The sequence below is a fragment of the Vitis vinifera genome, chromosome 3 (assembly GCF_030704535.1).
Source record: "Vitis vinifera cultivar Pinot Noir 40024 chromosome 3, ASM3070453v1".
NCBI lineage: Eukaryota > Viridiplantae > Streptophyta > Magnoliopsida > Vitales > Vitaceae > Vitis > Vitis vinifera.
The window spans coordinates 987,359-998,408 of NC_081807.1; the positions used below are offsets into that span (position 1 = coordinate 987,359).

The 11,050-nt window shown below is 35.9% G+C and overlaps 2 protein-coding genes across 2 annotated transcripts; one reads left to right on the plus strand and one right to left on the minus strand.

Moving 5' to 3' along the window:
• Window positions 1-594: 594 nt before the first annotated feature.
• Window positions 595-2,200, minus strand: LOC100241797 (probable aquaporin TIP3-2). The gene is made up of 3 exons (XM_010649040.3): window positions 1,904-2,200; window positions 1,735-1,822; window positions 595-1,621 (listed from the first exon to the last, which is right to left on the minus strand). The coding sequence occupies exons 1-3, from the start codon at window positions 1,984-1,986 to the stop codon at window positions 830-832; spliced, it is 963 nt and encodes a 320-aa protein (XP_010647342.1). The 5' UTR covers window positions 1,987-2,200; the 3' UTR covers window positions 595-829.
• Window positions 2,201-7,567: 5,367 nt separating this feature from the next.
• On the plus strand, window positions 7,568-10,825 carry LOC100264075 (COBRA-like protein 1). The gene is made up of 5 exons (XM_059735722.1): window positions 7,568-8,067; window positions 8,988-9,441; window positions 9,557-9,716; window positions 9,858-10,120; window positions 10,362-10,825. The coding sequence occupies exons 1-5, from the start codon at window positions 7,822-7,824 to the stop codon at window positions 10,661-10,663; spliced, it is 1,425 nt and encodes a 474-aa protein (XP_059591705.1). The 5' UTR covers window positions 7,568-7,821; the 3' UTR covers window positions 10,664-10,825.
• The last annotated feature ends 225 nt before the right edge of the window (window positions 10,826-11,050 follow it).

Genomic DNA, 11,050 nt, shown 5'->3' on the forward strand with positions numbered 1-11,050 from the left:
TGGGAGCATGTAGGAGGAGACCCCTGGGGATGGGCTCCAGAGCTCTGAATGCACTCAAACCCAGAGAATGATCTTTATATCATTCTTGCTCTTTATAAGAATGAACCTTTTGTGTCCTACACTAAGGCCTAAGATTGAACCTCAATGGTCAAGTCCCAACCAATAGGTGACCTCTATAAACTTGTACCAATTAGCGCTTGTACCAGTACCCCTATAGTTGTGATGACATGTGACATTTTAGGATGTTGAGTCTCTCAATGGCGACATGCCCACCTCCTTTCACCTTTCAATCTCGTCAAGGTAGGTCTACCTCGACAAGCCTCTTGCTCCATCCATGAAACCAAGACCCTCAATATGTCCTAGGAACCCAGTCATGGGAAGTTCAAGGCCTATCATGAGCTGTTCTAAGCCCATTACAGTCTTGTTCCCGACCTGAGTAGGTGTAATATACTTTCCTGAGGGTATCAACCTTGATTTCTGATACACAAATCTTTATAGATTGAAAGATGGAACTCCAAAATTTTCTCAGCACTGTAGGCATGATTATTTGGTTCTCATACGTTTCTGAAAAGTTTTTGCTAAGCATATGAAATCTAATGAAATGGTCTCACAATCATATTAGTTTCTTCTTCCAAGTCCATGTTACACATTTGAAGCATATAGGACCACCAGTAGTAGCCAGCTACCCAGACTAAATTACAGGTAAAACAAGGTAGATACAACATTTGCCACCCACAAAAGGCCTTCATTGATGCACAATGAAGCCCACAATTACACGTTAAATAGAAATTAGAACACAATAAAAAGTATTGAACATGTAGATCCTTTCCTACTTCAATGAATGCCTCAATATATTCAATAAATCATGCTTGTGCTCTTTGCCCTTGAAATGGTGATCTGGAATTATCTTAATGTACAGATAGAATGCCATGCAGGCGATAGCAGGACCAGCCCAGAACACCCAATGCCCATCCCAGAGGTGGCCTCCTCTGATCAAGGCTGGGCCCAAGCACCGGGCGGGGTTCATCCCAGCGCCTGCATAGCCCTTTGTTGCTGTCACCGTTGTCGACACAAACACCAGCAGGCCCAGCACCGTCCCAATGATCGAGCAAACAACAACCGCCCCATGAACCTTGGCTTGGCGTTCATCAAATGCAATCCAAACTGAGGCGAAGAGGAAGATGAAGGTGCAGATCACCTCCATCCAAAGGCCCTGCCCCGTCTCGAGGCCTATTGTTATGGGCCCTTTTGGGCCTGGCTCAACAATACTGAGAGTGCACCCTCCAAGGGAGAATGTTTCCTCAATTGTATTATTCACCACTGCTTTCAGTGCCAGTGCACCCAGCACACCACCTAGACATTGAGCCAAAAAGTACACAGCAGCGCGTGAGAAAGAGATAAGTCCCAGCAGAGCAGCAGAGAAGGTGATCACAGGGTTGATATGGCCGCCAGAAACCGGGATGGTGGCCAGCAGGAGAATAGCGATTGTGATGGCAACAACAACCGACATGATAAGGTTTGGTGTCTTGGTTTGAGTCTGGATTGATGAGATAACTATAGTGTCTAAGAGAAAAACCAGCAGCGCCGTCCCAAGCAGCTCTGCCAACGATGCTCTCCAGACCTATTAACACAGATAAGTATTGTAAAATCATTAGCCATGAACTTGAGTTGATGAACAGCCTGCTGTTCAGCGGTTGTCGTATTTTCTGCTAAAAAGTAAAAACTCATACCGACCTGGGGAGAAAACAGCTCATTCAAACCCAATCTCTCACCCATTGTAGTGTTCATCTTCTTCCCTTCCTCACTTTTCCACTGCTCAGCCCTGCAAAATGATTTCAAAACCGTGAGAAACTTGCATTACAATACAGAAACTGCAAGAAAGTGACGGGGGAAAAAAACTTGCATTGGAGTAGAAAGAACAGGTTGAATTCTGATTCCATTATGAGGGTTTTCTTCATCACCCACAACCCCATTGTGTGAACCCATTTGGAAGCTGGAACAAGCTTCTTAATTGGCCTCTCTCTTGGTTGGAGTTATGGCCTTTTGCTACTAGGAAAAGTTGGGAGAAAGAGAGGGTGTAATTGAAGAGTAGCACTACACGTCCTCTCTATCTCACTCAAAGCTTTGATATAAAAATATATGGGCTGCCAGCTACTTATTAATGGCTGCCAATCCACTTCTGGCCTTCCAAGTCTTCATCACTCCACTCTTCAACGGTTTTTCTTGGAGTTCTTTATGGAACTTCTTTGCCATGGTGATTTGTCATTTCTTCTTGGTCCTTCCGTGATTCCATTGTTTTTGGAAGCATCTGATTCAATATAATCTTGTGACAGTTGGGACCAAATAAAAATGCTTTGATCCTAAGAGGAAAATTACTAGCCTTTTAAATTCGATCCAATTGAAATTTAGTTTCTTTTCAATAATTTTCACTGTAAATTATTGAAGAAGGATATTTGTAGTCCTTTCATAGTAGCATCTGATTCAATGCCCTTGACCAATAAAAATGCTTTGTTGAATAGAAAAAATCAATATTTTGTTTTTTTAAAAATTAGAAGTAACCTATTGATATCCATCATAATTAAAACGAATTTATTAATAAAAAATTTATTTTAATTATGTTGATTGGTATCAACATTTTACTTTTTTTATTCAACCAAAAAATAAATACTATCTAATATTATTGGTTTCATAATAGAAGAAAGAGAATAAGGTGCTAATTATAAAATCTATTTACAAAGTGTTTAGAATAAAAAAAAAATTTACACCTTTGTTTTACTTAAAAGAATTTACAAAACATGATTTTCAAAATTATTTTAAAATTTTAATTTTAAAAACAGAAATCATCCAAATTTACTTTCTCGAACTTTCATTATAATAGTACTTGATAAGATGTGATAACTAATACTTTGATACTTTGTTTGAAGGAAAATATTTAGCAAATTCAATTAAAAAAAATACCCTTTTATTGGAGAAAAATATTTAACAAATCCAATAAAAATTACTTAGACATTAATTTGCTTCTCTATAATAACTATGTCTTCCAACATACACCTCCATTCGGTCAAAATTCATAACCTTAAGGGAAATTATAAATGTGTCTATTAAAACTCTTTTTACATCTACCATTTTAACAAAAAATTTTACGACATAAGCACCCTTCTTGGAATTCCTAAAATACCTTTTAACATAAAAATGCATCCATTTTCCTCTTCTTTTTCCTTCATTCATTCTCTTATAATCCCTCCATAAACCTAATAAAATTTAACAAGAGAGTTGTGGTTCTCACCAATGGATGAGTAAATAATCATATTCAATGACCTTACAAGTGTACAAATATGGTTTTTATACATTTTTAGCATTTCTTATCGCATTTTTTGGATTAAAAGAAGGAAGTCTTACGATTATTATTTGGAGTTTCAGGGTTGAACATTTTGTTGTAGTCCGGCTTCATACCTATGGATGTTCTTAAAGGATGTTTAGCCTTATACCTCCAAACACAACATGTTCATTTTTCTTTCATTTACATTATAATTTTTCACAATTTCTCACTTCTAAATCTCCTCTACATTCTTTTTAATTGCTTTTTTTACAACAAGTTTTTTTTTTTTTTTTTCAAAAATTAGATATAAATAAGTCTTAAAAGATTTTCATGTTATATATTCTTTGTAAGCAGGGTTTGTGGTCAGGGAGAAATAAGTTAAGAGAAAAAAAAATGGGTTTAGGGAGAAAATACCGGGAAGAATGTTTTGAGTATTTTTAAAATTATGAGGTAGATATGTTACTAGATTTTAAATTTTTAAATGGATATATAAATAAGATAATGTAAAAAGAATTTTAATTGATGTATTTATAATTTTCTTATCCATACTCATTATGCTTATCTTCGACCCTAAAAAGCAATATTTTCATACATATCATTTCTTGAATCAATTTTTTATCGTCTCTTTAATCTGCCGACGTCCAAAAATTTACGATTACAAATAACATCTTCAACCATTTGTCTCCAAAAATATAATAATAAAGTAAAATAAAATAATCATCTCAATAATATCTCTTCTCTGGCGATGTGGGATCTAAAATACCCCCCTTATCTAAGCAAGATGCCTCCTATCACGCTGATCATCGGTCTTACACATCTCATGCACCATGCTTAGCTTCCAATACATCAAAAAACAAAACAAACCATCCACATTTTCCTTTAAAAATCCATATACTTCCCACATCCCGCAAGCAATTGCATACAAATTAATAATAAAAAAAGGAAGAAAAAAATTTCTCATAAATCCAAATGCATGTGGGTTAGCCAGCTTTATTTTCATGGCCATTAGTGTGGAAATGAGACACGGAAAAAGGTCAAAGGAAGCAACCAAGTGGTTGTGAGTTTATGAGACCAAATCGTTATCCAATCAATTTCTTCATGGGTTGGAAGATGGATATACTTTATATATATATATATATATATAGTGTCCCAAAATATCTGGGCGTTGACATTGGGCTTCTTTTTGTAGAATTATTTTAATGGGTATGTGCCTTTATGGCATGTGAATTTTCACATCATAAGAACCTAAATATGTGGTTCAATGACCTAGGTCACCAATGTACAGTGGCTCAATAATCACCACCCTCCATTCTTACTTTTGGTATAAGGTTATCAAATCGATACCTATCGAAAATATAATTCCAACCATTGAACGTAGAAGATAATGATATAAGATTAAAGTATAAATAAGATCTAAAACAAATAAATCATATCAACATATAAAAAAATTGTTGGATTATGAAATTTAAATTAGTTTTGTCACAGTTCGCTCAAAATATTAAAGGTCAAACTCTTCATTGAGCTCATAAGGATCGAGCATGGGTGTACTCTGTGTATGTAGAGATCGAGGTTTTGATTAGTGGATTTGTGAGTGTTGGTGCATTTCATGGACGTAGGGATCATATTGATCGTCGAATTATGTTAAAAATCTCGTGTTTTCTTTATTTTTTTACTCATATATATGTGTGTGGGTTTGATTAACAAATATAAGATTAAGGTATAAAATAATGATATCGAATTTAAATACAAAGAAATAAAATCTAAAGTGTATATAAAATATGATCTAATTGATCTCATTTTTCAATACATATTGAATTAACACTACATTTTATAATTAAAAGATATTTTAGATATCAAATAAATTTATCAAATTCATTCATCAACGAAACGCAACATTGGAATCAATGTAAACATTTAAAATAAAAAGATTAGCCAAATTTTGGGATAAAATCAATTTAGATAGTATTATGAGTAATACATTTGATTTGCATAAATATATAATCACATGCAAGTTAAATAATAAGGTAAATTTAATCAAAGTAAACCCTTTTTTATTTCTCGAGTACCAATCAATCAAAGATCAATAGGTTCATAAATTAAAGTGAAATTAAAATAAAAATATCTAATTTTTAAGTCGTGATTTGAATTATTTAATATTTTATTTGAGTATACTTACATTCTAAACCTTAAATTTTAAACTCATAATTATGAATCTTATTTATCAAGAAATAGAAATTCGTATAAATTCAAGAGAAATAATGAATAAATCAAGTCATTGAGTTAATAGAATAACTCAATAAATGATGCAGAGTTGATCTTCCGACCTTTCAATTGATAGATGTTGATGCCATTGTATGCATACCACGTATAAGATACGATCATCCGTACACAGCGGTGGTTCAAATTTAATTGGGCCAACTAGGTTAGGAAAGAGTAATAAATGGGAAAGTGGTCAATCCATGTCCAGCAACTGGGCCGATGGGCATTAATTTTAACGGATGGGGATGGGCCCATTAAAGGATATGCAGCGTCATTCACCGATAAGATCAGCTCCATGCTTTATTATTAATCAAGTGGTGGTGGGCCCAAGAGAGCTGGTTGACTTTTGAGTTTTGGCAGGAAACAAACACACATGGGCTTTGACGTTTGAACTAACACCATGGGCCATTAAATGAGAAAAGGCGAAATAGGCCTTGAAACTGGCCCATTACACTGTTCAAGATGGGCTCTTCAGTATCCAAGGCCACACAAAAAGAACATGGGATGTTGAACAAGATGGGCTCTACCGTATCCAAGCTGCCGTATCCATGAATGGAGTTTTCTTCCAAATAATTGCAAAACCAAGAAAAAAAATATTATTATTTTTTCCACCGTTTTTATCTTCTTTTTATCGAGAAACGGTAAGTTAATTATTAGTATTAATAAATATATTTTTGGAAATAAAAAAGTGACAAACATTAATAGGTAGTACAAATAATAGGTTTATAATAATAATCACATTATGATATTACTTGTTTTGGACTTACGAGTTCTTATAGTTTGAAAATACATTTATATTAAAATATTTCATATCAAATAGGTGAAAAAAGTTATTGAGATTATATGTATGAACTCTTTTACTTTTATACAAACGTAGTCGTGATAATCTTTTGAGTATAATAGGATTATATACGTTGAGAACGGGACATTTGTTTATTTAATCCTATAATCTTGTGAGATACGGAGATGATATTGTTTCTGTATGAAAGATAATTATGCTATCCCTTGGGACCCTTTGGGCGTAAAGCAGTGACGTTTTCTTATACTCATTTAATATCTATATAAACATGTTTTAAAACCGGAACAACCAATAGTTATAAAGCAAATAATATGATTATTTTTATGTGGGTAGTTTAACTGGGAACACGCCTGTGCCTACATCATTGGTGTATTTCATTGCTTGATTGGCATGTTGACTTAGATGGGTAAATTGGGTTTCCTTGAAAATGGCCTCTCAGCCGATTTCTGGTCACCTTATGATATTAGTCAAATGGGTTTTGTATCTTAGCACTTGCCTCTACCTTTTATGATGATTTTATGGAGATTCCATCTTCAGCTTTGTCTATGTGGTGTATTGGAGCCTGCAGGTTAGTGATAGCATTGGGCTCTAGGATAAATCGAAGTGATTGAACAAAAATAATCATCTGTAGCGTCAAATTGTTGAAAATCCTAGGAAAACTTATGGAATCTGTCCAAGAACAATTCATAGTCACTTCTAGATGGTTTTCTTTGACTTAGAACTATTGGATGATTTAAATTTCCATATAGGGGTTACCTATGAATTTTATTACTCCAATTTTGGCCTTTTGAGTTTGCCCTTTGGTAATGATATATTCCATGCATTTCATTTGACCATGGAATATTTGAGACATCATATGAACAATTAATGAGAAACCTTGTCAAACAAATAAGATTTGTTGCCAAACATATGAACAATAAAACCTTTGAGATAGGGTTTTAGCCTATATTGGTTTGCCATCCATTATCAGTCAATCATCTAAGCAGCTAATTGCAGCAAATGCTTCTCTTGCAATGACACCATACTTTAAAAGCCATTTGTTTAAGCATGATCTTTATCCACTTGACTCATCTTTTTGCCAGGTGGCAGCAAGTGAGTGTTCAGGCCGCCCCATGAAGCCCACCAAACAGGAGATGGATAAAAGGACAAAGGAAGCCTCCCAAATTTTCATATTCTGCTGCTAAGTCTAGACCACCATAGAATCCCCTGCTTGGACTCTTATATGACTTGCTCAAATGGGTTTTGTCTCTTCATTCCCAGTTGAAATTTCCAATGCCTCTTGTTCTTTCTGCCTTGGTGTGGATGAACAGAAACTGGGTTTTTTTTAGGTTTGGAACCAGAACATTCCCTTCCTTGTTAGCAAAGTTCATGGTGGCCCTGTCTGTCTCATTCCACTGTAACAACTCCTGTCATCCATCTCCACCAGCACATCTTCTAAAGGAAAATGGAGTTGATCTTTTCTCCCACGTGGGCTTTTGCTTTGAAGTTGACATTATTATTAGTCGGCATGTCCAGTTTATCAGGCATCATTTATACAGATACTTTTCCTTTTGTTACTTCACTGATTATGTTTTTTAACAAGTTGTTTTACTCTTTCTCTGTTTTTGCAGATTGCTATGACCCTCTGGATCCCAATGGGAACATCACAATTACTTTTGATACTCATAAATGGACAGATGATGGCTATGTGGTTATTGTTTTGGCTCAGGCTCAGTAGTTGCTTCAAATTTCTATGAATTTCATTATGGTTGAATTGTATGTTGAAAAGAATATCGACTTGCTTGTGTTTGATATTCAGTATCAATGAATAGTAAACATGCAAGGAGGTGTTTGGGCACTAGAATGATTGTTGGAAACCATTTTAGATTTCAATGAGAAATCCATTAATTGATTTGTTATTTATTGAAACCCTAGTTGCTGGTTTGATTTAATAGAATTAAGGGTCATTGAACTGGCCTTGAACTAATCTGTTTCTTTATTTGGCATTTATATTCATGTTAGCTAGAGATTCCAGGAAGTTGGAAATGATAGCTTATCTACACATACTAAGTAGCCCACAATATCTCTGACTATAGGGTGACCAGAACTTGGGTTTTATCAGAGAAAGTTAACAGACCAACAATCATACTGAACTAGATTGCCACACGAGGAAGTAAATATAATGCTAAAAGATTTAATTTGAACCAAAGGAGGAAAAAAATGTCTGCAAAAGGATGATCAATTTGCATTGACTGTTCATATAGTAGAATCAAATTGCACGCATAAAACAAACTTCTAAAATGAATATGCAATGGTACATCATACAAACATCAGTGAACCAAGTAAAAATGCAGGCAAAATAAAAATATATTTTTGTGTCATCTTCATCATCACCATTATTGTTAATGCCAATCCCGGGTTTCATATCTAAATATAGAGTTTTTGTGGTCTCTTAGGCAGAAGTGAATTATGGATTGTATTCAAGAACTAAAACGATTTAAGTAATTAAGAATTTGAGAGAAACTATGAGAAGTGAAAACAAGGGGAATTGCAAGACTGAATTGAAGTTCCACTGCACTGTATTTTTTGTTATCCAGTTGTCTTATTCATCAAGGCAATTGTTTGTTGCAGGCAAGGGTAACTATCCAAAACTACTATCAGTATCGCCATGTGGAGAAACAGGGTTGGAAGCTAGGATGGACATGGGCCAAGGATGAGGTGATCTGGTCAATGAGTGGAGCCTTTGCGACCCAGCAAGGGAATTGCTCATCCTTCATAGTCCAGACCCCACACTCATGCTTGAAAAACCCTGTCATAGTTGATCTGGAGCCGACTGCTGCACCAGAAAACATGACCGAGGACTGCTGCCATGGTGGCATTCTTTCTGCTTGGGCTATCATTCCTTCCAATTCATTCTCATCCTTTGAGATTATGGTAGGAAACTTGGAGGGGAATACTCATGGCAACAAGCCTCTAAATCTTACTCTAATGGCACCAGGTCCTGGTTACACTTGTAGCCCAATTGAGGATACTGATCCCACAGTTTCTTTAGTTATTGGGGGTAGAAGAGAAATCCAAGTTTTCAGTAAGTACTCCATAAAAGTTTAGCCCCATTTGAAAATAGATTAATGTTCTTAACACCTGACGACTGGTTTATTGATGGAAGCAATCTAAGAATATATGTCTATTCGGGTTTGTAGGGACATGGAAATCAACTTGCACTTACTCTACCTTTCTGTCCAACAAAGTGCCAGTTTGCTGTGTTTCACTCTCAACATTTTACAGTCCCACCATAACCACATGCCCTCAATGCAGCTGTGGATGCAGAGATGCAAACCCCAGTACAGATTCATGTATTAGGTGTGTCCTAATTACAAATCACATCCTTAATTCTGAGAACCTGCAGTTCAAGGCGTGTTTCTAGCTTTGTGATTGTTTGTTATCCACCTAGTTTTTAGAGTTTAATCCTCTCTCTCCTTCTGTCTATATTCATGAAAGCAGAGAAGGTTCCTCGCTATCACAGTTGAGTTCTTCTGGTAAACTTGACATAGTCCAATGCACTGACCATATGTGCCCCATTCGAGTCCACTGGCATGTTAAGAACAACTACATGTCCCACTGGAGGGTGAAACTGACAATCTCAAACTACAACCTCGCGAAAAACTACTCAGATTGGAACATATTGGTTCAGCACCCTGGTTTCAGCCAGAATACAACAACATACAGCTTCAACAGCACAGCACTTCCCACTGTTGGGTTTGCAGGTACTTTCACTTAAGTACTCTAAATTTAGCACTATGCCGCCTTACATTGAGGGCTTCTTTTCCTTAGAACCACACAATATGTCAACACACAATAACCCGTATCATATCAATATGCAATAAATTCTAATCATAAGAGGTTGGCATCATGGGAATCAGAAGAACAGGACTGCTTTATATTCTCTGTTGTGATAGTTTCTCTATTTTTTTTTTATCTGTTTTTAAATGATGGGAGCTCTTGCAGATGAGATTGCTCTCTTCTGGGGAGTAACCTTCTACAACAATGAGCTTTTGCATGCTGATGACAAGAAACTGGGCTCAGTGACAACAGAGATACTTCTGGGCAAGGACTCAAACTCATTCACATTAAACGGCGGGTGGGCCTTCCCTCGAAGAATATATTTCAATGGTGAGAACTGTGAAATGCCTCTTCCAGACACTTACCCTATGCTGCCAAACGGTTCCTCAACTCAGAAGCTTACTCATCCCCAGTTCTTCCTTCTCCTACTCTGTTTAACTGTCAAAGTTCTAGCTATTTGGCTTTGACGAATAAGTTTTGCACCCCCTATATTCTCAAGTTGCTGTTAGATGTACATGATTCCACAGAAAATGGTGTATGGATTGCTCTGTTTTTACCTAACACTCTAAGAACTGAATGCATTTATGCCAATCCTGCTTCCCATGAAGCTGAACTGTGAATTCTTTCCATTGCATTTCTATCCAAATTTGGGAGAAAAAAGAAAAAGAAAAAAAATTTTCCATTCTCTTTTTCTTAACATCTGAGAAGGGTTTGTTGTTGCTTTGAATTAAGATGTATCAGTGAAGCTGCTGTCCACAGTCCACAGTCCACCCACATGAAGACAGAGAGTTGGGGCCCCAAACAAGGACACAAATTCCTGGTTTCATCATTCATGTTCCTCAGTTTGGGATGTG